This window comes from Cyprinodon tularosa, unplaced genomic scaffold, assembly GCF_016077235.1.
Source record: "Cyprinodon tularosa strain WSP-4 unplaced genomic scaffold, ASM1607723v1 ctg359, whole genome shotgun sequence".
Classification (NCBI taxonomy): Eukaryota; Metazoa; Chordata; class Actinopteri; order Cyprinodontiformes; family Cyprinodontidae; genus Cyprinodon; species Cyprinodon tularosa.
The window spans coordinates 1,188,542-1,215,637 of NW_024039073.1; the positions used below are offsets into that span (position 1 = coordinate 1,188,542).

General features: G+C 37.0%; 1 protein-coding gene across 6 annotated transcripts in view; it reads right to left on the minus strand.

Moving 5' to 3' along the window:
* kcnh1a (potassium voltage-gated channel, subfamily H (eag-related), member 1a) overlaps positions 1 to 27,096 on the minus strand; it is a 97,652-nt gene that overhangs the window by 41,890 nt on the left and 28,666 nt on the right. For 3 of the 6 annotated variants that reach the window (XM_038295669.1, XM_038295667.1, XM_038295665.1), the window contains 6 exons: positions 25,689 to 25,807; positions 25,191 to 25,583; positions 20,318 to 20,344; positions 15,051 to 15,208; positions 11,187 to 11,455; positions 2,509 to 2,708 (listed from right to left, as the gene is read on the minus strand). In XM_038295669.1, coding sequence (XP_038151597.1) covers positions 2,509 to 2,708; positions 11,187 to 11,455; positions 15,051 to 15,208; positions 20,318 to 20,344; positions 25,191 to 25,583; positions 25,689 to 25,807 — 1,166 coding nt within the window. The remainder of the gene's footprint in view (positions 1 to 2,508; positions 2,709 to 11,186; positions 11,456 to 15,050; positions 15,209 to 20,317; positions 20,345 to 25,190; positions 25,584 to 25,688; positions 25,808 to 27,096) is intronic. The other 3 variants (XM_038295670.1, XM_038295668.1, XM_038295666.1) reach the window with 1 other exon arrangement.

Here is a 27,096-nt window from a genome sequence, read left to right on the forward strand (position 1 = left end):
CTGTTTTTGTCTTTGCCTCTCGGCAGGAAGTCATCCTGCAAACTGGATTTTTTGGACCTTCTCCCCCCTGGAAGGATTCTCTGAGCATCAAACTGAGCTGAGGATTCAAGCTAGTGGTTTGGATCTACTTTCCCCCAAGAACTGTTTGGGCTTCTCTCTGAGCAGGGGATTCATCTCCACAGGAAACCGTTCAAATACCGCAGGAAAACTAAGTGGCAGTCAGCTCCTCCGTTCCTCAAGGAAACACCGCAACCTGGGTAAACCCTGTCCGCCCTCCAACGAGCAAGTCATTCACTGGAACAACCCACACCGACTGGATTCAACAAGAGACACCTTTTTCCGGAAACGTGAGTCCTGTTGCCTTAATTTTCTTCTTCAAATCAAAGACACAAATTTCCCACTGAGCCTGAACTAACCGCAGAATCTTCCCCTTCACTTTTCAGTCCCGGTTCGACAGTGTTCAGAGCAGCACTAGACTCCTCTCCACCTACTCTCAATAAAACCTGTTAAACTTTCCCCTGGTCTGTCTGTTTGGTCTTCTGCATGTGGGTCAGTTATTTAGATAAAATCATGACAAAAATCAGAAATCTAAGCAGACACTGTTTTAAAACGTTATATGAAAAGTTTGTAAATCCACAAAAAAACTAATGGGTATATTAATAACACTGCTGAGGATCTTTTTTATTCTAATGTAATTGAAAATATTTATTTAGAGCTCATCCCAAGTTTGTAGTTTGATAGAGGAACACATTAAGGCAAACTATAAGCTCCTGGTAAAATAAAATGCGGGTTCTCTACGCTTGGAGCATCTGTTACAACTTAAAACTTTGGCTAAAAATGCCTCTAATATAATAAACTGTTGCAATAAATGCCTAAGTCAATATAAGAAATTATGAATCAAAAATTACAAAAAAAATAAGCAGTTTTTCATTATTTTGGTATTGTTTGGGACCCAAATGCAGAGATGAGGATAGCAGGAGCACATAAAAAAAAACAAACAGAAAAAATCTGGTTTGATAAGCCAGGAAGAACAGTATGGAACAGTATCACCTGCTACACAGGTGAGTGAATGCCAGATGTGGAACAGCTTTTAAAGATCAGAAAACTGAGGCATTGAGATAAAACACTCAAAAAGAATCAAAAAGAGCCAACTGACCTAAAACTCCAACAGATTAGCTTCAAATTTGATAACAACATTTTTATTTGTTATCCCTGTCAGTTAAAATAAATAGTTACAGAGGGCTAAAGAGAGACCTTAACCTATTTATTCATAAACAATGAACCTGCTTAATGGAAAGAGATGATGACCGAATCCATAGATACTACAGGTCAATGATATTAAAGTGACTGACTAAAGAAAGTTATAATTGATACGAGGCTGTTTGTTGCATGGAGACCAGATTATATCCTATAGTGGGAATACACACAATTTTTGTAGGTTATGTGCTGAAGAGATTAAAGTTGGATTTCACTTAAAAACAATCCTTGAAAGGTTGTTTTTTACAGTTTGTGAGGAGGAAGGCTGACCGCCTGCAGCCTGACTGCCTGCAGCATGTTGTGCAAAGTTTTCATCAGTTCTTATCAGATTTTTGAGGATTGAAAGAGAGAAAAAGTTTTGTTTTTTTACCTTTCTCTTATTTATCTCTTAACATTTGTTGCTGTTTACTTTTCAAATAAATATATTATGTTAATGCATTTTATGCAACTCAGCAGTGTGTTCTTTTTTTATTACTAAATTATACAGTGGTTTATGAATGTCACTCAAAAGGATCAAATATGCACAGAGTAAAATTAAGAATTTTTTTCTTAAACTTACTTTTTGCTTCCTTGTAGGGAAAAATAGATATAAGGGGAAATCTTACAGAATCGGGAGTAATGTAATCAGATTTGCTTTGCGTCAGACAGAATTACCGGTATAAATTTCTTCCAAAAATGATAAAAGATCAGGGAAAGCAATTGCTGCCTTGTCCAGACCCTTTTGATTTGCTAGATGAGGTATCAAGAAATATATCATGAATTATCTCATTTGCATTTTGGCCACCATTCACATTCTGTCAGTAATATGGGCCACTATTAATCGGACTAATGCCTCCAGAGTGTTCAGTTATTCTCTCTGTGAAAGATCTGTGGAAAAAATGTCACTGGTTACGAATGGATTTCATTTATAGACATATTTCATGACAATGCTGGATCCTGCGAAGCTGATCTGTCAATAACTAGGCTTTATTTTTTATCCAGGAGAAGTGTTGAGATTGATTCATTTTAAATAACTTAAACCCCTGTTAACAAAAGAGGGAATGTATTAATATGAGGGTGGGGTTGTTGGCTTTTGAAGCTATTTCCTCACAATTAACTGACTGCATGTTGTTACTTTTGCAGAGAAAACATTAGGCATTACATTTTATTTGCTTTCTGAGTAATAATATTACCTTGATATCCTCCAAAAGACATAAATATAATATATTTTGAATAAAATGCATAGAGAATATCAGTAACATTTGAACCTACCTTTTCTGTGTCAATACCCCGTGACATGGACCAGGTAGAGGCGATGTAATCCATTACTCTTTCACTCAAGCCTTTGGGGACCTGGTAGAGTTTCAGGAAGTCCCGGACACTGTTGAGCATTTCGTGGTAACGATTAGTGTTGGCATACATCTGCTGGAAGATGGTGGTCACATTACCAAAGATGGTGGCATAAAGAAGGGCTGGAGAAACACAGAGAGAATTGATATGACATCAACTATTGCAAGATTATAGATTGTTTTCATGATACAATGAAAACATACAATACCTCCATCGATGATAAAAAGGAAATTTACTGACTTCATTTTGATTTAAAAAGCTATAAATGCCTTTTTTTTATCATTTCTTATATAAAAAAAGGTTTTCCTCATTAACCACAAAGTATCACTTTCTGATACAAGCTTTGGCTATAACTCTTTATTAACATTAGAAATGTCCTTAAAAAAACTGCTTTGTCGAGTTGATATGTTAGAAATGTTGATATGAAAAAATATTTTGTTTCAACTACAACATAATTTTAAATTCTAGAAACCATAATTAATTAAACGACAAGTAATGTTTGTTTTTTTCATTGCTCATTTGTTTTTTTATTCATCTAATAAATAAATTCATGTAATTATAAAAAAAAATTTTTTTTTTGGTTGAAATTGTCTCTTTGGGACTCAAATGTGTTTTCATTCAGACAACTTAGAAAAAAATTACTCATGCCAAGCGGAATGTTCTCTGGATGGAAAATAAGAACTTTCATAATCAATAAATACAGCAGAGTGCAGATGGAAAGGTTCTTATACTTTCTCAAGTGCGAGACCTTTCACATAATGCTTCTTCAGGGAAACTTTGAAAACAACAGCAGCATCAAAAAATGTCTTTGGAAGTTTTTTTTTTTTTTTTTCCTGCATCCTCAAGCAGAAACATTCAGGCTGAAAAAAAGGCGGGGTGAGGAGCATCAGTGCAGAACTATTTTTAGGTTGCTCCAGAGATGCTCATTTTGTTTTCAGACCTCTCCAGGACTTTTACTCCCTGTGGCCCTCAATGTTCTTTATTGCTGTTGTTCTTCGTGATGTTGCCATGCCAGAAGTCAAACCTAAATGTGTGATTTTGATTGATCTTTTCTATATAAAATTAAGCTTAAGTCATGTGCTTTTAACTATATGTGGATATATTTACCTGATTATGTCATATGAAGGTATAAACTAGCCCCCTGAGAAAGAGCTTAAATTTGTTGGGAGCAAATAGAGATTTGGTACAACGCATTGGCTTTGTACATGATCTTCTTAAAAAGACCTAAACCAAAAGTAATCATTTACACCAAGATAACTTTTTTTTTATTTTTTTTTAAATTTCTTGTTTACTTAGAGGCCAAATATTTAATGGTTCTAATAAAGCCTCAGATGCAAAAATCCTAAAATTCGGATCAAATTCCTTCTCTTGTAATCTCTTTATAAAACCTGAAGATTTTTGGTTTCTTGGTCTGTGAATAATTTAAGATCCCTTTGGCAAATTCCTAATAATGAGAGAGGGTCTGGTAATTCTTCTATAAAGCTTTTGTTGTTTTGGACCAATGGTTGCAGCTCTGAAAAACTCTCCCATCTACAGAACCTTGTAAATGTATTCATAACCTTTAAAAATTTTGTCATCTCACATCCACTTGCTTTTATGTTTTTATTTGGATCATTTGAAATGATAAATCAACACAAAATAGAGTTGATTCATTAAAAAATATTTTTTGAGATTGTCTTGAATTTAGCCACATTCAACTCCTAATCAACTTTCACCAGCTTTCTTTAACAAAACTATCCCCAGATACTGATACTGCCACCATCAGTAGGGTGTTCAAGGTAAACAGCTTCTCCTGAATGTTTGCTGAATCCTCTATAAGAATTGTTGCAAAGGAGACAATAGACAGGTATCCCGCTAGCAGGGCTGTGGAGCTCAGCAGCTCCTCCAGAGTAACATGCACCTCTTTCTGGCTTCTCTGAGTAATGCTTTCTTTACCCAGCTAGTTAAGTTAATCAATCATGTCTTGGTAAATTTGCAACTTTCAGCCTGACGTGTTTATGATTTAATTTTAGTCCAACACACACAGTAATATCAGGCTATAAATGCAGTGAGATGTGTGGTTGACAGGGGCATGAAAGCTGTTCCTTTGCAAGGCGCCTCATAAATAATGTGGATGATCAGGACCAATCAAGTCTCCAGCTTGAATATTATTTTAGGCTTTACTGTAAATGCTTCAATAAATCATTTGGGAAATTACAGAGAATTAATAATAACTAGGCCCAAATATTATCAGACATCTTGCCAAAAGGGAAAACTCACTATTACGGCTTCAGTTTAAGACGTTTGGAGTTGCTTTTCATAATGCTAAGTCCAACATTACAAGTTGAAGGAAGAATTATCAGAAAGGGAAAAGAAAAGAGTCAAGCGGCGGATCAGAGGTGGAACAGCTGGCGTGAGGGTTTGGATCAAAGCTATCAGATGTCTGCTCTGTGTGAGCTGTGTTCTCTTGGCAATGGAGCCCTAATTAGCCCTGCTTGAAGGGACGGAGAGGGAAACATGCCAGCCAAACATTTCAATTATCTTCTGACGGCGATGACAGTAACCTGCGCATGCATCGGTGCATGTTTGTTTATTTCACAGCGCTCAATCAAAGTGCTGAAAAACCTGCGTAGGGGAATAATGCTAATTAAAACCAGCTCAGGATTCCTTTAATGGGGGAATCATCTGCATCCCTCTGCTGTAGAGACATGCCATCACAGGTTGCAGACCCAAAATACTGTTTGTGGCTATTTAGAGAGACTTAGGTGGATGACTGGGCCTCTTTCCAAGCAGGAAATGCTGTTAGAGAGGAAACTCAATCTCTCTGAAAGTAGAGCTTCATCCAGCAGGCAACATCCTCATGAGCTTACTGTCACACAAAACATCATTGAATGGCCTCAAACAGCTGGCTCATTTGCAGGTAGTTTAAGCACAGTTGATAGAAACTCCAGCCCCGGGGCCACCAGTTTCTATGGAAACAGGACACATGTACAGTAAACCCCCTCCCCTCTTCCCCCTACTGTTTCCCATGCCACCCTACCATCCCTCCCCACGCTGTGATCCTCCACTGCCAGCGCTGATCCAATGCCGCTGGTAAAAATAGCAAGAATCAGTGCATCCATATTTCATAGAGAACAGCCGCGGAGTACACATTGCATCTACAACAGAATCCTCCCGACGCTGTCGGATTTTGGGAGATTTAAGGTGATTTGTCTCTCACAATGAAAATTTGAAACAAAGATGGGTCTGAAAATGAGTTTTTTCTGCCTCCCACCCCCACCTGCACCCCACCTCCAACCCGAGAGAGTATTCATAAACGCGAACAGGCAAATCGAAGAGAAAGTAGAAGGAGGAGAAGGGCGGGAGAAGAGGGGTGGGGGCGTGTGTGCAGGATTGTTTCTCTGCTCTCAGGGTTGAGACTGTAGCTGACAAAAGTACAGCGGAGGTGAGGGGTGATTGCGGTGGGATCAGAGGGAGCGCTGTGCTAAATTGATCTGGCAGTGTCAGTTATTGCTCCGAGGTTGTTCTCTGTGTGCAGTAATATGAGCTACAAAAGCAGAGATCCTCATCAATTACACAACGTGAAAAGAAGGGAAATTTTGCAACCCTATAAATCCTAAATACTGATTTATTTATAACCACAAAAGATGAACATTTAACAAGACTTTGTGAAAAAAGTAGCAAAGTTTTTCCTTGGTTGTTAAATTCCAAAACTTTAGAAATTCATTGGGATTTATGAGTGGAGTGAAAGGAAACTGATCAATGTTTTTAAAACTGTTTCAAGCATCAATGTATTTGTATTGAGGTTAGGACTGAGCAATATGGACTTAAAATCATATCAAGATGTTAACCGAAACCATGAGATAAAAAAACAACAAACAAACATCCTTATCAGAATAAGGACAAACAATATGATAAATGTCCATCCCTTAAGCTCTCTAACTTAAAGTTATAGAGGATGATCTTTTATTTCCTGGTGGATCATCTAAATAAGTGGTCCTCCTAATTGTCAATAATTCTGGTGATATGCTTACGTAAGGCTGTCCTACGTGCTCATCCCCGGTTAGCTCTCTTTTTCTGCACATGCGCACTTTCAGGCATATACACTATATTGCCAAAAGTATTTGCTCACCTGCCTTGACTCACATATGAGCTTAAGTGACATCCCGTTCCTAATCCATAGGGTTCAATATGACGTCGGTCCACCCTTTGCAGCTAGAACAGCTTCAACTCTTCTGGGAAGGCTGTCCACAAGGTTTAGGAGTGTGTTTATGGGAATTTTTGACCATTCTTCCAGAAGCGCATTTGTGAAGTCGCACACTGATGTTGGACGAGAAGGCCTGGCTCTCAGTCTCCGCTCTAATTCATCCCAAAGGTGTTCTATCGGGTTGAGGTCAGGACTCTGTGCAGGCCAGTCAAGTTCATCCACACCAGACTCTGTCATCCATGTCTTTATGGACCTTGCTTTGTGCACTGGTGCACAGTCATGTTGGAAGAGGAAGGGGCCAGCTCCAAACTGTTCCCACAAAGTTGGGAGCATGGAATTGTCCAAAATGTCTTGGTATGCTGAAGCATTCAGAGTTCCTTTCACTGGAACTAAGGGGCCAAGCCCAGCTCCTGAAAAACAACCCCACACCATAATCCCCCCTCCACCAAACTTTACACTTGGCACAATGCAGTCAGACAAGTACCGTTCTCCTGGCAACCGCCAAACCCAGACCCGTCCATCAGATTGCCAGATGGAGAAGCGCGATTCGTCACTCCAGAGAATGCGTCTCCACTGCTCTAGAGTCCAGTGGCGGCGTGCTTTACACCACCGCATCCGACGCTTTGCATTGCACTTGGTGATGTATGGCTTGGATGCAGCTGCTCGACCATGGAAACCCATTCCATGAAGCTCTCTGCGCACTGTTCTTGAGCTAATCTGAAGGCCACATGAAGTTTGGAGGTCTGTAGTGATTGACTCTGCAGAAAGTTGGCGACCTCTTCGCACTATGCGCTTCAGCATCCGCTGACCCCGCTCCGTCAGTTTACGTGGCCTACCACTTCGTGGCTGAGTTGCTGTCGTTCCCAAACACTTCCATTTTCTTATAATACAGCTGACAGTTGACTGTGGAATATTTAGGAGCGAGGAAATTTCACGACTGGATTTGTTGCACAGGTGGCATCCTATCACAGTTCCACGCTGGAATTCACTGAGCTCCTGAGAGCGACCCATTCTTTCACAAATGTTTGTAAAAACAGTCTGCATGCCTAGGTGCTTGAATTTATACACCTGTGGCCATGGAAGTGATTGGAACACCTGATTCCAATAATTTGGATGGGTGAGCAAATACTTTTGGCAATATAGTGTATCTGTGGTGAGCTACGGTTTAAAACAGTCATCGAAGCTCACCTTTCCTCACCACAGGTCTTTAAAAATGGACGAGGGCTGTTAGAGAAAAAGTTTCTACGAAATGTATGAGAAGAAAAGAAAGGCCTCAGAAGTGGCAGATATATGCTACCCCCTACCCAACAGCGGCGACTAATAACAAAGATGGCACAGGCACCGTGTGGTGGAGCAGGAGTTACGTGACCAACAGGCAGCAAAAATTAATGATCATATGTCTGAACGATAAGTTAAGTGAGTTCACTTTAAAGTCCACTATATAGTCTCTGCTCTATATAGGGATTGAGGGATTTGGGGGACACAGTAAGCCTGTATGAGCTACGAGAACAGCAACTTTTAAACAGAGTGTGCACAAGGAGAAATGGGCTTGTGCATGCTCTTGCATGGCGTTCCCTCTCAGGAGCGGGTACAGGGTTGTTCATGCACATTTTTTTTAAGTGCAGTGGGGAGGGCTTTTAAAAAATTTGCAAAAATCCTCCACAATACCTTTAATACGTGTTGAACCACTTTTGGCTTAAATTCCAGCTGAGTTGAATCTCTACTGTAAATACAGAGACTGAAATTTTACCCATTCTTTTTGGCTTTTCAACAACAGTTTGCAAGTCTCAAAGGTCCCATATTATGCAAAATTCACTTTATAAACATTTTGTAACAGTGGTATGTGTCCTGAAGCCTGTGTATGCGATTCACGAATGAACATTTTTTTTCCCACTCTAACTGCCTTGCTCCACCTCTTTGCTAATGTGTGCTACCAAATGCTCTGTTTGAAAAGCATTCCCCTTATGATGTTATAAGGGGAAAGAAGCTTTCCAGAGCAGACTATTGCAGCCCATCGGCTTCAGCCGTCATCTAACGTGTTATCCTTTGCTCCTAGTCGCTATCTTTACAAACTCTGACTGGTTGTCATGGTAGCGGGTAGTGGGGGAATAGCCTTTGGGATGAATTTTCTCCGTAGGATTTAGTAGGATGTAGTTTCGAGCTGGACCATTCTAACGAAGCGTGTTTGTAGTTGTTTTCCAGCTGGAAAGTGAAACTTAATCTCTTTTTTTTTATAGGTTTCTATCCGAAACACCCTGCATTTCACTTTGTCCTGTTATTCCATTATCCTCCCTGTCTGTTTTGAAGAACTGAAAGCCCTCAGTATGGTGCTGCCAGCATTATGTTGCATTGTGCGGATGGCGTTTACTGTGCAGCCCCCCCCCCCACACACACAGAAAAGGTATTTCTTGGCCTTTCTTTTGAGAAGTTGTTTTTTTGTCACTCTTCAACTAAAATCTTGTCCCTCCAGCCATGCAGAAAAACCCTGGGGCAGGAATCGAACCCAACACCTCTTCTTGCTGCAAGGCATCAGTTCTACAAATCTTCCTGCCCAATTAAACATTAAAAACACTTAAACGGTACATTGAAATTTGTGGTTGTAACTGAATTTGAAAACATTTAAAGGATGTAAAGACTTTGCAAGATACTGTAAACTACTTAATTTCAGGCCTACGACTTTCAGGGGGCATTACAAAGTGTTCACTAGAAGATCTAAATATCTGTGTTATCACAGTAGCCCTGGGTCATTGTATTGATTCAGACTGAGTGAGTCCGACAGCAGTGCTGATGAGATTGTGATAGAAAATCTCATCTTGCCATTCATTAAAGCTCTCTATATCATGTTAAATATTCGCTCTGATAGAAAGGCTTGTTATGTAATGCTGGTTACAGTAGAGATGAGGTTTCAAACCCACTGAATGCTTTCAATACTACTGAAAGCAGAGCAAACAGAAGAATTGTTGGTAATACATACTTACTTAAGCTCACAAATAAATAGCAAACTGATATGATTGGTATTATTTCTGATGTAACTGTGGTGAATTGGTGAGTGCATGGTGCCAATTGTCATTTAGAATCTACAGTAATGGGGATATACAGTAAAGTCATTAATGTAAAGTAAATTAAAAAAATCTACTAACCAAAGGGAAAAAAGGGGAAACTAAGGCGTGCATTCATAGTCAGCACCAATTTTCTTTAAGTTGCTCCTTTTTTTGTACTTCATCTTTGTTGCCATTTCTGGATTTTATCTCTTTACCAACTTTGCTCAACCAGAGACTAATGTTTTTGCCCATTCCTTTTTTGCACAATCTAATTAGACAGAAAGCATCTGTGAATATCAATTTTCAGGTCTTTTTCTCATAGATTTTCAAAGCCCTGAATTTGACTAAAAACTCATAATAAAGCCTTGTTTTAAATCAGTTCATTTTGGCTGTTTCAGTGAACTGTTCAGCCTCTACCACATTATTTTTTCCCCATAAATTTACTGTTTTTAGCTCCATCTCTATTCAGATTGACTCAGCAAACTTCCCTGTGCTTGTGTTTTAAAACTTCCTCACAGCATGACACTGACACCCCCATATTTCACACTCTTAGGTGTTGAATTCAAGATTAATTCAACATTAATATTATTTTTTTTGTATTTTAGTTAAAAAGTGTATTTCCTAGTATCAGAGTAAGGGTGTAACAAATACAAACACATGCCAGATTTCTTAGAAAATTCCTCCCTCTTCCTAATAATAAGATACTTTGCTCTAAATTCTCAATGAGAACATAAGTGTGGGAACACTTTTGCGAGGCATTGTAGGCAACTATTAAAATCGACCCAAAGCCTGTCATTTTAGCATCTTATTTACCATTTCTGGCTTACTATTTTCAGTATCGAAACAGAAAGCATGTGCTAGAAAATCTAAATATTTTACCATGTTATCACACAACAGACAAGGATAATGAGTAAAATGTCACTTTATATCATTGTATTAAACTAGGCTGAATGGAGGCGACAGCAGTGCTGAGATTGAAAAGGAAACTAAGGGAGGGTAATTTATTAGTGCTTTCTCTGTATGATGTTAAATTTGTGGATATAAAGCCTGAACTAGGTTACATTTCTTTAAAAAGCTGTTACATAACTTAAAGTCTTGTTCTAAGCTTAGGTGAAACGGCAACCCAACAATGTGATTCAGTGTTAATTAAGGCCAAATATAGGTGTAAAAATACATTATAAGGTGATCAAACTGAACAGCATAATCTAGGTCAAAGCCCAACATAGTGCTTGGTCTATCATCTGGTTGAAGTTTCCCAAAACTTCCATGACTCCATTAATAATTCACTTATTTGCAAATTAGTGCATTGCAATGTCATTCTCAGGTAACACATATCAGCATCAGTAGAGAGAACAGACACCACTTCCACTCACATCCAATCATCATCATGGCCACAGCAAAGATTTTCTCCCCGTCGGTCGTCGGAGCGATGTTGCCGAAGCCGATGCTGGTCAGACTGGTCATGGTGAAATACAGGGAGGTGATGTAGAGGGAGTCCTTGTTCGGGCCGCCCTCCCATATCCCTGAACTGACGTTGAAGCGGTAGGGCCTGCCCATCGAGTTACCCAGGATGTACAACCAGCTGTCTGTGCGGACAATATTGGTTTCCTCATCAACCACCTCATAGTCGCCAATGCTGTACCTGAAGGAAAAATAATGATATAGTTCAATTCGATTTTGTCATAACGTTGGTTTTCATTTATAAGGCACAATGTTCAGGCAATTAACTAAATAAACATTAAACAGCACTGAAAAAAACTTCCAGAATTCTGTCTGTCCAACCAAAGTAAACAAAATATATCCTCTTGAAAGTTAAAAAAAATCATTAAATATATGAGCATAAACATCCCAGTGACCCAGTTTTGTGGAGTTAAAGTATAATGAGAGTAGAAATGGAACCTCCTCACAAAGCAAAGTCCACAATGAAAACTTTTCACAAAACTAAGCTACTGTTCAAATCAGAAGGCTCTTATGTTAATAATAAAAGTAACTTATTATGTCCACACAGCAACAGCTTTTTTGGATCTTGATCCTGCATTTTTAGGTTGATAAAAAATCTTTTTTATCAAAAAATCCAGTCCTCACCTCCGGACTAACCCCCCCCCCCCCCCCCCCCCCCCCCCCCCCCAAGAAAAAAAGGCCCTTAGATAAAATATTTAACACAATAAGAGAAAGATTCAATTGTGATCAAATGATATTTCAGAAGTTCAGGAGACTGACAACACAGCATGCCGCTGATGTAATGAAGGCTTTTGTTAAAAACAAACACACAGACAAACTTGAAAGTGGATGCAAAGCTGATCTGCTAACCGGGGACACACAGGGTTTGCGTTTCTATAATGAGTAGACAGCTTTATGCAGAACATATGCTGATGACCAAAAAGTGCTAAATATTGAAATGGGGAATATGCTATTGTAATGTCTTACTGCCTGCAAAGGCATTTATCAAACCTGAAACAGATTTTAGTAGCAGTTTGTGTTTCCTTAGTTGGCACATTTGAAAGTTGCACACAAAAATGTCTGCAATTGTACATTTTTAGACAATAAAAGAGACTTATGTATCATCATCCCAGCAATATAGTAGTACAGCTTTAAGGGACAACAATGTTTTATCTGGAATCCCTGAAGGAAAGAGTTTCTATGGAGCAAAGAAAAAGTTCCACAAATATACTGCTGTGTGTTTAATAAAATGAAAGGGTGGGGCGGAAGATGTCTGTGCGGGAAAAAATAAGGTAGCAGGCAATTAATTCAAAATGAAAAAAAAAATGATGCAACAACTAAGTGTCTGTAGCAGGTTTATATACACAAACAAAACTGAACAAAACAGCCACAAAAGAACAAGAAAATATCGGGGCTTGTAAAGGGAGAGGCAACAACGTCGTCCTCAGCTGATAATATGACGATGCAAGGCTGTGATGTGGGTTAAAATGGGCTCAAATCATTTTTTTTCCAGGTGTTATGGATATTATATCGTTTTACTTTAACCTTTATTATTATTATGTTCTTTGCTGTTTTTGCTGGGGTTTTTTTTTTAAGTCACTGTACCACTGGTAGATTATCACACCACATGCACCATGTTTCAAATTAAAACAAACAAAAGTTTCCTCTAATTTCTGTTTTTAAAGTATATTATTTCTTAATAAAAGTAATTAAATTAGCATTCCACTGCATGTCTAAGTTCATTTAAATAGTTGAAAGCGTTTCTGGTTGTTTGATGTTCCTGAAAATACTTTTACTAAATCCTTTTGAAAAAAAAACTATTTAAGAGTTTGTTTTTGCTTTCGTCAGCATCCTAAAGACATGCTGGAAAACATTTCTCAGAATCCTTCTCACCCAACTAACCATCTGTGGGGTCTGATTAGAGACTCATAAGTTGTTTGAACTCTATAAAAATGTTTATTATTGGGGAAAAAAAACCAACAAATTTTCTCGGGTTAGAACCCTTTGCACAATGAGATAATTACAGTGTTTCTCCAAATATGTAACAAAATCAATAAATTATAAAAAAGAAAACATGCAGAAAAGACATTTGAAAGTTATTTTTAACTGAGGAATGACCAAAGGGGAATCAAAGTGAAATAGCTAAACAGAAAAAACAACAGAAAAATACATTCAACCTGTTTACCAAAAATTTATTACCTCAGAGAGACACAGCTGTGACAAAAACAAACACTGAAATTGTAAAAAAATTTAAAATTAAAAGTAAGTAAAGCAAGTAAGAAAAGTAAAATAAAGCAATTAAAAGTAAGTAAAGCAAACTAAACTACATGATGAACAACTAACAATAAAACAATAAAAGTCTACAAAAATCCCTATAAATGTAAATACAAAAGAATACTGTCCAAATCAGCCTAAAGCGATCAAAATGGCCGGAATTATTCAATTAGGAGGCACAGTAAAAATTAAGGGTCTCCTGATCCTGTATTGATATCAGAAATCAGTCCAATATCAGAAAATCAGAAATATTAATTTGTAGAAAGAACTAAAAATAATGGCAAAAGAACAAATAAAAAAACTGACAACTATTGCATTTGAAGTATTTCATGTATTAAAGTAAAAAAAAAAGTCCTCTCTATGTGTTATTTTTATGAGATAAAGAAAATCAGTGAGTATTTCAACAGCTGAGGGATTTTGCATGGAAAAAACAATTCATCATCAGGAGCACCTGTCTGGGTTCGCTATTTGCATATGAAAATAACTGGCTTCCTGTATAAAAGCTTTTTTTTTTTTTTCTTGTCTCCCAATGAACACAACAAAAATATGTGCTTTCCTTTACCCCTCTGTGGAAAAAAAATAACAATTCTCTTCATAAAACAAGCAACAACAAAAAAAATCCAATATTCTTATTCAAGGGCAAATAATCTGCTTTTGTTTTTTACAGCCATAGTATTAAAGTAACCCTTCAGCCCCCTCCATTCTTTTCTGGGTAAAAGAAAATGACAGGCAGAGAGCAGGAAGCCAGCTCCTGCAGTCGCTGCTGTCATCCCAGTTGACGACGGTTAAACTTTTCTCGAGTCGCCGACGCGGCTCGGCATGTGTCCATGGCAACCGCTGAAACCACACAGGAGCTATTTTTACTGGTATGGCTGTCTGGTTTTGGAGCACCATCAGGTACATTTATTCAGGTTTGATTATACTGCGTCTGGACCGACGCTTGACGCAAAACCACCCCGCTTGGAGCCTCCATGGGAAACGAAAAGTGGGTGAACATTTATAATAAGTGTGTAAAAAAACCAACAACCAACGAAACAGAAAAAAAACACATCTGCATAAAAGATCAGTATATTAATGAAAACAACAGCAAAAAACTGATTCCCTGTTTTGTGTGGGTGTAGATTTAGATATTCAAGATAATGTCTTCCTCATTATGTCTGTAAACCTTCTCATTAACATAATAAATCAGACACAACACATGATGGAAACTTAATGCTTCCACTACACTCTATAGCCCCCCTGTCGGGTCGATGATCTGATTAGATTTTGGAGGCCCATCTCCATAAATTTACATACAGATGAGAAAAACAATATTTCTCCAGAAAGTGCAATAACTCTTTAGCCTTTGAGATTCTGGGTTCAATGAATCATAAAAATATTTCCTTATACAAAATAATGAAAGCACAGATCAGCATCATAAGTGACCCCTTTGGTATAAAATAGATGCAATCAATGCTCTGTAATATTCCTGTAAAAAAAAAAAAAGCGTTATGTAACGTTTTGCTGATCTGGGACAAACATACCAGATGCAGGCCAACCAGTGTGCAGCCAGCCCAAAAACACAGACCAGCAGCACCAGGACGGCCGCCCCATACTCGATGTAGTGGTCCAGTTTACGGGCGACCCGACCCAAACGGAGGAGTCTGACTACCTTAAGAGAGCTGAAGAGACTGCTGATACCCTAAAAAAAATAGAAAGAATAGGAAAAATGTTAGAGAAGAACGTTCAAAGATCATGATAAGAGGTTTGAAAGCTGCTAAACAATTTTTTCTTTTGTTTATTTTCTATTTTTTTGCTTATAAGTGTCATCGCAACAACCTTATATAAGAAAAAAACATACCCTTTATTGGTTCTATTTAACACATTTTTTCAGTGCTCTTAGAAAAAAATTTGTAACATTTAATATTTTTTAATTCCTGGAGAATTTTTTTTCTATTTTCTCATATATTTTTTTATTCTGTTATATTTGACTAAATCAAATTTCTATTAGAATACTAACAATTATTAGGAAAAGGTAATCTGTAGTCTTTTAATTAGCTTTGCTTCTTAACAAACAGACATATAATTAGAAGCATCCCATTAAAGTTAATCAGCTAAAAGCAGTTTCTGAACTGTTTGTTTTTCAACATTTTTAGGTAAAATCCAACAGAAAATTATGAAAATGAAGTATGGGAAAATATTGAAAAGGATTTTCTGCATCTTTAGAGCAAATAAAATCGATCATCTTTAAAATATTTATATGTTGATGAAAGCGGAAGAAATGACAAATACTGAAAAAAATGATAATTATGAATCAACATCAATATTTGAGTGTAAAAGCATTCTTCCACGCTGTCATGAAACTTTACAACCCTGGGCAGCAGTAACCAAAGGCTAAATGTCTAGTCAGCTTAGCTGCAGCCTGAAACACCCTATCACTGATTCCAAGCGACAACTGTAATCCCATCAGTCTGCTCTGCAGTTCTGTTGCTATTCTTTATGTGTGTGTCTGTGCACTATCCCCGTATTGATTTTGCTAAAGTGCTGTGGTCTGCAATGCGAGTACAACTGCTGTGCTAGCTGCCACCTGATCTGCCCATCAGACACCTAAAGTTCAGCTTCTATGAAATCACTTTCCAGCCTTTAGATCAGACACTTGTGATGGCCACTCCTGAACATTGACTTTTTTTTCCTGAAGCCACTTTCAGACTGATTTGGTGATATGCCTTGGGTCACTGAGCTTTAACCCTTATGTGCCAGATGTTTCTTGACAATTTTACAAATTGTTCTACTCTGGTGATGTCATCTGCTTTGTAAAATGCAGCCACACACCATGGTGTTGCCACCCCTATACCTCACAGGTAGGATAATGTGCAAACATTTACTTTTTCTTCAAAATCAGACTATGATCATTAAGACCAAATGTACTCAGCCTAAAAGTGGAATAATTTCACAGCAGTTAAAAACACCCTCCGACAACATCTTTATGAGTTTAGTTATTTTGTTATGTTAAACCTTTGTTACCAAATAGATTGACCCTGGGATACACATATTTATGATGGCTGGACATCCCGCTGATTATACCAGCATATAACTGAACATATATAGGTAATAGGAAATCATACCCATTTAATGAATTAGGTTCACACTGGAAAAACGATCTAGAAATAAGTAAAGATTTCTTAAATTAATTTATTTACCCTTTATTTGAGTAGGTAAATAGGGTAGTTTGCCAGTGGAATGAGTATTTTTACTCTTAAAATAAGATAATTAGGTAATATGCACTTGAAATAAGACAATGCAATTGTGTTTTCCTATTTTAAATATAAATTGTCTTGTTTCATTGGCAAAATATCTCTTTTTCCTCCTCAATCCAAGAACATATGCACTTATTTTAAGAAAAAAACAACTTGATTTTTTTCCAGTGCACAGTTCTCCCTCTGATAACTTGCTGATATAATAATAATATTGGTGACCCTAACGAGAAATTATCTGATTTAATGTCTCAGTGAGATTAAAAATGACATTGTGTCTGATTGTACAGTGTACAGCTATCTGTTTTTTGCTGACATATTCAGTTAATTGCTTTTGGTCTCACTTTCACTCACCATATAGGTTTTATTTTATATGGTTACTAAGTTGAAGCTGAAATATCTCAGTTGCTGAAAACTATTCTCATAAATATTTGTTTTTCTCAGAGTCTCTAATGTGAAGAGTATTTTAAAAACTTAAACATTTGATGCACAGCCCTCACAGAAGCCAGAAAGAGTAGAACAACCACTATGTACAAAAATGGCTTTGGGAAAAATTCAATAAAGTCAAGATCTCTCCTTAAGTTTGTCATAATTTATGCAGATCCAGTTAACAATAATTCAGTTATTTGCTTCTCACCAGCTTTATAATTTTACATTTAAACTATGTCACATTTTCTAGGCCCTTCTTGCTTAGATACACTGCTCAACATAAACTTGCTGAGGTATTTAGTCAACAGCAACGCCAATGCTTTTGTTAGAGCAATTAGGTGGTTTTGGTCAAGCTCTGACACAATTTTTTTTTTTGGTTAATAAAGACAACAGAAAGAAATTTCATCACAATTAACGGGCAGCCATTTTACAATATACAACAATCTGAATAAAAACAAGTTTGTTTCCTTTGGCCCTGTGCCAATGACAACAATCTATTTATGTTGAGAATGAGGGGAAAAGTTTTTTTTTGTTTTTTTTATCATACTTTTTAGGTCATTGCTATTTCCATATGAAAAGTCTGTGATTCCTTCACATAACTTCCTGTAGTTTTCAATCAACCCAGAGATACATTAGGCTCAATACTTAAAACCTAATCGCTCCACTGAGTAGAGATGTTTAACCTGTTCAGGAAGAAATTATGATTTAAAAAAATAAAAAGATCTAAAGATATTCAAACGACAAATTGAAAAACCGGGGGATATAAAATGAGACATACCTAATTTAGCATGAAAAAGGGAAGAAAAGAGATCAGAGAAGTTCATCGCCAGTTTATATTTTATTCCTTTGTAAATACCTTTAAATCTTTCCAAAGATTTTTATATTTTTGCAAAGACATAAAAAAACTGTTTTTAAAACCGCGTAAATCACAATTTCTTTAAAATCTCAATCTGCTCTTTTTTACAGCAGCAAAGTTTATTTTTCACTTATTAATATTGCATATTGGTAGGTGTGTCTTTGTTCTTTCATTTGCCTGGCATTTTTACTGGTGATATACCTGAATTTCCCCAGTATAGGGAGAAAAAAGATCATGTCACTTCATTTCGTAAAAGAGTCTAAATGAGCCATACAGCAGAGTATAACGCATTAGTAAATATTCTGCACTTTGATAGATCAACAGCTTAATTTTTATGTGTTTTATTTTTGCTCATTTTAGTTCTCTTACAGTTTTCGTACCGACAAGCTGGGATCTCTCTTTCTAGTTGTGATCAGTTCATGTGTCATGATGTGCAGACGCTAGAGGTTCGCTTTAAGTGTCTCTTTTTCAATTCATTAGGCCCCTTCGTGCCTTGTTTACATTATGGGCTCTGTTTTATTTCAGTAGTCTGCCTGTGAATTTTATATCTGGATTTGCTCTCCCACTTTTTTCTGCCTGTGATTATATTTATTGTTTCCATCTGTGTCTTATCAGGCCTTACTGAGATTTAAACTGCTTTGAACTTAAGACTTGTTTTATTTATGACAGCCTTTCTGGTATTTCACCTTCAGTAGCCAACAACCTACCTTACTTCTGCTGCGTTTTTCTTTAAAAAGTTTTTCTGGTCTTTATATTTGCATTACAACCTTTTATTATGGTATCCTGCATTTAGATGCTATCATTTCTGTTCCACATGAGGTCAGAGGTCCCTTATTCAGAGAAAAATAAATCCTCAAATATAATCCGTACAACTAACACAAGTTTAATCTAGTTACCATACAGAATGAATATACAATTAGGTACAAAGCTTTATTATAGAATTCAAATAATTACATTTTTTTTCATATTTTTATACATTAAAACCACAAACGTCATGCACAATTGTTGTTTTAGAACAACAATTGTGCATGCACACCAATATTCATTTTGGTGTGGTGTGCATTTGTATCCAGCTCCCTCTACTCTAGTACTCTTGAAAAAAATCCAGTTCAACAAATTGCCTTCACTTATCCTCAAATTAATAAAGCCAGTCCGTTAGTTAACATTATTATAGCTGCAAAATAAAGGTAATCCATAGCTGTATATTTCGAAAAAGAAAAAAATGCACCAGTAAAGTTTGGGATATGGTGATGGATAATCTAAAGCAGGGTTTGCTTAAACAGCAAATATTTAAAGGTTTGAGCATTTCACAGAGCACTGCTTAAGTACAAACCTACTGTATATCTGAACTGGCATGCAATGACCTGGCATGAAAGCTTTAACTGGCATGAATGCTCTAACCATGAATGCTTTAACCAGAGAGGAAGCCATGAGGCTCAGTCTATCTCTGGAGGAGTTGCAGAGCTCTAAACCTCAGGTGGGAGAATTTCTTGACAATTCTTAGATCTGTTTTCTGCAAATTGGCCTTAATGCAAGAAAAAAAAATCAAATAAAGTTACATTTCAACCAGTAAACGTGGAAGATGCTACTATTAGATCAGATTAAAACTGAACTTCTTGGACTATGCCTATAAAGTGCTTTGTGAAGCAGACAGCTATCACCCCAAAAAACACTTCATGCTGTGGAGATGTTCAAAAGGAATATGACTGATCCGAACTGATGGGAACACAGACAGAGCTGAATGCAGACTGAATCTGAAAGTAAACCTACTGGGGGCTGCAAGACACTTGATACTGAGACAGCGGTTCCAGGAGAAGGCGAACAACAAGCCTAAACATGCAGCATTAGACCAGGATGGTTCAGGCTGCACTTAATAACTTCTGCTTCAAAAGAAATCTGCAATTAAAGCTGGTTCTAAAAAATATCGAGCCAAGGGGGTGAATCCAAATGCACACCATACATCTAACATTTTATACTGTCAAAGTAAATGCAGTTTATTCTTGGTTTAAATTCTTTTTTTTTCCTGCACCTCGTATCTTAGCAACATTTTGCTTCCTTATCAACTAATATCTTAATAAAAAAGAGGTTTGTAGGTAGGTAGACCCTTATAAGGCGGGAAAGAAAGAAAGCTGCAATAGGGCTTTTAAAGACTTTCAAAATTTTAGGAAACTGTGGTCAGCAGGAAAATTATTTACCCAAACTGTTTGTCAAGTGTCCATTTTTTAAGTAAAAACACTGTGCATTGTCATATTCTGATCAAACTGAAGCCTACTTGGGTGACAGCTCGGTGGTTCCAATTCTTCCCATCACGTCCCATGCATGAACACAGGCAGAAGAGGGAGGGGGGGTGAGGCCATGCAAACAGAATGGGGGGGTGGGGGGGGGAGAAGAAACAAAGGCGAGCAAGGTGAGAAAGAATACTTATTACTCATAAGCAACAAATAAAGACATGGAAAAAAATACAACGATCAAAAATGAAACAGGAAAAAAAAGCAACCTGATCTAAACGCACTGTGATCAAGGCATGCACTGAACAGCTTATAATGTTTATAATCAACCACTGTTTCTTTTAAGATTTGTAGGAGAGAAACAGCCATCAAAGTTATTCATGTCACACATTAAGCTCTAGTGCGGCAGCAAGATGTCTTTATCTTTTTGTGATATAAAATACAATATGCTAAGTCATTTCAAACACAGTGAATAAGTGCTTTGCAGATAATCAATAATCAAAATGATATCCAGGGCAAAATAATCTTTTTTTACTTTTCATTATTATTTATTGTTTGTCTATTATTGAAACCCTTTCCAGTCAAACAATCCTAAATGCTTTATTATTCCTTTAATTGATTTATTCTCATTTTCCTAATTCCTTATATAGGTCAATTTTTACTTATAGCTTCTGTTTATTTCTTTATTCCACTCCTTTTTTAATTGTATGGTTAATAAACGTTAAACATTTTTCAACTTCATCAACTATTGAAGTGTAATTAAATTATATATCTTTAAGTTTTGATATATTTTTTACTTAAAACCCAAATCACTGTATTATTCCAGGAATGCTTTTTGACATTTTCTTTCTACAGAAAAGCACAAAAATCCTTCATCAATTGTGTGCATTGATGGACAGCTAAATTACATCACACAACTATTGTTAGATTTTTGGTAGCTATTCCTATTATCCAGCATCAATCTTTTAAACAACTCAGGTTCATTTTTTTTTCTCAGGGTTTTTTTTAATCCTGAAGGTTTCTCCCACACTTGAACTTGTCAGCATTTCTATCGCTGCAGCTCTGAATGATCCTGACAGGACCAAAATGCTGGTCTTGCAGAAACAGATCAATGAAGTCTGCCCACACTGGAAGCCCTATTTTAAAGATTTAGTAGCGATTTTTGTGTTACCTCAGACTGTGCGAGCAACCTAATAGTCCCCAAGAGCTGAAATCCAGAGCTGGACTTATTCTGATACACTGCAATGTTTAATGCTATCACAGTGCTTCACACTGAGACAATAACACACATAAATCATGAACCTTGACATGTTTAAGCACATTGAGGGACACAATCATGAGCTACAATGACAGATGATGAATGCAACACCACACAGCTGAGTTTAATCACTGTGAATCAAATTAAAAACAGATAGTGTACTTACTTCTGGACCAGCAGGCACAACTCTAAAGGAACCTTTATTTTCTTGTATCCAATAAGCCTTTCAAACAAATCTAGATAATTTTTTTCAAGCTCTGTCAATAAGTTTTTCAGGATTTAGTTTATCAAATTCACCTGTATGAAATAATACAAACAGCATTCCTTGGAAAAGTGGGTAAAAATGCCAAATAAAATTAATCTTTATTTGCAGTAAATGTTGAAACCTCTTCCTTGTTTTAAAGGTATAGTGGAGGACGTTCTTTTTCCGGGTGGCTCATCAAAATTAGTGTTCCTCCTAATTGTCCATCATTCTTGTGATATGTTTACATAAAGCCGTCCTACGTGCTCGTCCCATTTTCACTTACCGGTGGTGAATCTGACATAGTGGAAATACTGCAAATCTTCTTTTGGAAAGTAGCTTGTATGAGCAATGCAAACAACAACTTGTAAACAGAGCGTGCATGAGAAGAAATGGGCTCGTGCACGCTCTGGCACGTGTTTAATAGCCGTTCCTTTTCTGGAGCAGGTACAGGGTTGTGCATGTGCATTTTTTTAAGTGTGAGGGCCGGTCTTTTTTTTTTTATTCGCAAAATCTTCCACTGTAACTTCAAAGTATATTACTGGCGCGTAAGTCATTATCTTATCAAATGATGCAGCAATTCTTTAAAACTAGGAAAAGAGTCAATAAGTCAGATGTGAGTTGGTATTTTGGTCTGAAACGTCCCATAATTGTAGTAAATAAAGGGTATGGTAGACTAATAGTAAAAACCACAGCCCTAGTAGTTAAATTTTTCTCCTGTCTTTAAATCCTCAAGGGATAAAGACAGGAGAAAGGTTTAAAGTGACAGCAGTGTGTAATTCAATCAGTGATTCATTCTTGGAAAAGACATGTCAAGAAGGTGGCCCTTATTCATGCTAAATTTATTTATATAACTTCAAAAAAGTGCTGAATAGAAAGCACCAAAAAGCATTTAAACACGAATAAAAGAAGACACGAACAGCATGTGTACAGTGAAAAGTATTTACCTCTGTAGGAGGTTTTTTTGTTTTTGTTTTTTATTATCACATTACATTTTTTTTTCTTTATCTATTTTTATAAAATAAATCCCCCAAAAGTGTTTAAGTTGTGCATATGTACTCTTTTTTCTATGAAGCCCTGACAACGTTCTTGTGTAACAAGTTCCCCTCAGAAGTTACATACTTAATGACATGATGGTGTCACATAATTTGTCAGTTTAAAAACACATTTTTTTAAAGATTAAATGTAACCCTTAAAGAGTTACAGAGTTCCTGCAGCAGGGGCTGAAGTGTCTGTCCATATAACCGCAATAAATGGTACGATCCATGGAGATGGATCTTATGGAAGAGTGGCCAAAAAAGGCATGAGAGCAACTCCCCAATGTATGGAGGAACATGTTCTGGTCGAATATGACAAGTATTTTACTTTTCATTCATTAAGAGATGTTATGTCTGACATAATGCCAACATATCCCATCACCCCAAGGACACATTCCCAGCAGTGAAACATGGTGACAATAATAAACTTGCCTAAGGCAAGGGAAATGGCGGATGGTGCTACATACAGGAATATTCTTAGGTAAAACTGTCTGTGATTTCAGACTGGGACACTGGCTCACATGTCAGCTGGACACTAACCTGACTCATACCGTTAAACTAACTGGTTTCCACTTAATTGGTTTGAGGGGAAACACTTAAATGTTTTGGAATGGTGTAGTCAAATACCAGACCTAATTGCCATTGAGAATCTATGTGGTTAGACATGAAGATTCCTGTTCACCATTAAAAAAAAATTCAGCATTAAAGGAGCTGGAGCTGTTTTGCTTCAAGATGGGGGGGGAAATCCCACTAGAAAGATGCGTCCACCTCTGCCAATTAAACCACTTGCTGTTTTAAATGGCTCTACAAAGTGCAAAATTTAGAGATCAGGTGAAGAGATTTGAAGTTTTCTTTCATATAGGCCTATTGTTGTTCACTTGACAATAACCGAAAAAAATAATACATCTTCAAAACTGTTGACATGCTCTGTACTGTAAAAAAAAAAAAAAAAAAAAAAAAAAACATTTTCAAACAACCAATTTTGAACATAGGTTGTGAAGCAACAAAACATTAAAAATGCCAAAAAGCTAAATACTTTTTCAGGCTATTATACTTGATGATTAAAGTGTATTACTTTCTACAAAGCCAAGTAAAATTTGAAGTTTGAGGCCTTGATCTAAAGGACTCAGAATTTAAGGAGGTATGTGGGAAATTAAAGTAAGCACAGAAACAATGAAATGTTAAGCTGAAAGGTTCTCAGTTGCTTTAAAATGGACATTAGAACAAGAAAAGCATGGAATAAAACACAAGGAAAGTCCCAAAAGCCAGAAACTCAGACAATGATTACTTCAGCAGAATATAAAACTTAAAATGAGTTCAGATATTTATGAGAATGATACATCTTTATGCGTTTTTCAGCTACATGTTTGAAGTTTGTAAAGGAAAACTACAATTATCTTCTTTTTTACCTCACTTTCTTTAGAGATATTGGAATTTTGATTCATATTTTCAAATTCTGGCCAATAAATGACCAAATAAACAAACACCCCTGAATACAAAATCAGTATTTTTTCATAACCATGTAGATTTCTAGACCTACGGTATATGTTAAAGAAACCCTGTGGGATGAGCTAAGAAGAAAATGGGATAGTCGAGAACTCAGCAGCCTGGATGATCTATGGAGAATATCTAACGGGGGGGGGATAAAATGTCACCAACCTTGTAAAATGTCTTACGTGAATTATTCCTGTTCTGTAGTAAAAAGAACTATTGCATGAATGCACATATATTTATTTTGTTGTTGTTGTTTTTTATTCCAAGGCTTTATTCTAATGGCTGCTATAACTTCTGGAGGATGCCATAAACTTTCTCAGAGAGAAAAAGGAGGGGTAATAAAAAATAAAAAAAATCAGATAATCAGAAAAACTCCATTCACCTTACCTGAAATAAATTATAAAAATAGCATATTCAGCTAAAACTGCAGAGCTCAGCACCACTACTATAAGAAAGGAAGCCAACTTTAACCCACATTTTCCGATGATTTGGTCCTTGCCAGCTGTCAGGAGGCATTAATGGTTTTCCAGTATCAGTGTCGCAGAGCTCTGGAGTGTGCCCTAGTTTAACAAAGCAATGCCTCTTTGCCAATTAAAATGTGCCAATTAGCTTGAGATCCTGTGTTGGCTCTTCAGCAAATACTCATCACTACGGAAAACATTTAGATAATTTATAAATGATTACGCTCTTAGTTCAGACTTATTCTCAACCATTCAAAAGAAAAGAAAACCAAATAAATTTTATGTAAATTGGCAATTAGATGTATTTTAATACAGAAGAGAAAGTAATCTGTCAATTTCGTTTAAACCCTTCAATGAATTTTTAACATTCAACTTTTAAACAAACTTATCTTTGATTGACACCTCTTCAATCGCTAACAGACTCACCTCATCTACGTTCTCGAAGGCGTTGATGACATCATAGGGCAGGCAGGAGAGCAAGTCGATAACAAACCAGGTCTTCAGGTAGTTCATGCGGATCAGCTTGGGGTCCGAGATGACCTCGCCTGCGGGCCCCACGAACGTGGTGTGAAAGTTTAACACGATATCCACCAAGAAGATTACGTCCACGATGCTGTCCACCACCAGCCAGGTCACGTTGTTCTGCTTGGTCTTGAAGGAGACGTTGTAGGGCACCATGATGGCGGTGTAAAAGGTGAGGATGAGGATGACCCAGTCCCATGTGGTTTTGAAGAGGCAGTAGTGCAGGATGATGTGAGGAGGGGTTTTGGGGGTTTCCTGTTTGTACTGAGGTAGGATGTCAGAGCCAAGCTGAAGTACCTTCCAAGCAGCAGAGCACAATAAAGATAACAGAGAAAAATATACCGATTTTTTTTCCACCATGGGCCGAATTAAACTGTAGTTTTCTGGCTAAATTGAACTCACCTCAGCTAGACGGGAGTGCTTATGGACATTTTCTCCTTTATGAACCGTAGGCTGTAGCTGCTGTAACACTCCCCTGCTGCTTGTTAGAGCTCGAGTCAGTCGTGCAAACTTCCCCCAACCTGGAGTTTATACAAACACATTGTGGATAAGAACCAGGTACTGTATGTTTATTTTCAATCAAGAGAGACATTCTTTTAAAATGCCCTTTTCTGCTGCAAATCTGTTCATCTTTAGGTAACTATAACATCAGATAGTAGAGCATGCCTCACATGTGTTGCAATGAGAAGATGTTGAATGCCAATGTGCCTCTGGGAAAAGAACATCTATGAATCTGTGTATGCTAGTGAGGGTGGATGGGACCAGAAATGAATTATTTAAATCCAGTCTATTTGCTGTTTTTCTAGATTTAATATGCTGCAAGGACAGCTTTCAAAACGAGCCCTCTAATCATATGGGATCACTTAATATCAGTATCAGAAGATGGATAAACATCACGCCTCTGTGGGAGAGATTAGTTACTGTAAAACTAAATGAATGCAGACCTGACATTTTTAACATTTTTTAGATCAATCAGCACAGGTGGCCTTATTAGAACAGCCTTACAAGACACAAAGCAGGCTGCCAAAATCTTGATCTCTTTTGTAAACTGAATTAGCCAGGGACATTTTTCATTTGTTGTAGCAAAAGTAAAATATTTCTAAATGATCCTTATACCGTGCTCCTTCCTATTTCCTTTTCAAATAACTCACCAATAATATTAAAAGTTACACATACCGACATGATGCAGAGCAGCGCTGAATTTAAGCATCACATTGCTTTTCAAACCAGCAGCAAGAAGCAAACATTTTTGCAGTTGTTTCCAAACAAATGGTGCAAGTTCTTAAATTTAAGAACTTACACATTTAAGAACTTATACATTTCTAATAAAATTTTCAAATGTTGCTTTTTTACATTTTTTATGTTTATTGCCATGCAGAAAGAGAAAGTCAGGAAGGAGATGGACCGGAGGCCAGCAGCAGAGTCCACCATGTAGGTTCTGCACAGGTGAACAACGAATAAAGGTGAGATTATAACATCCTGAAGATTATCTATTGCGCGGAGAAACCAGGCAGGTATCAGGAAGAGATTTTTAGATATATTTTACAGGAAAGGTGGAATTGAAAGCAAGAGACTAAAAAATATGTCAAAAATCCTGAGAGGGTGGTTACACTCCTGGAAATATGGTTTGGATTCTTTAAATTATGCTATTGTTGTTATCATTGGGATTGTTGTTATCTATCTAAATGTCATTCCATCAAAACATTCCGCATTGAAAAAAATTTAAAAAATGAAAATAAACTTATGACAAAATACTATTTTCATATTATTTTATAATTCACAATCCACCTGCCAAACAAGCTGGGGGCCA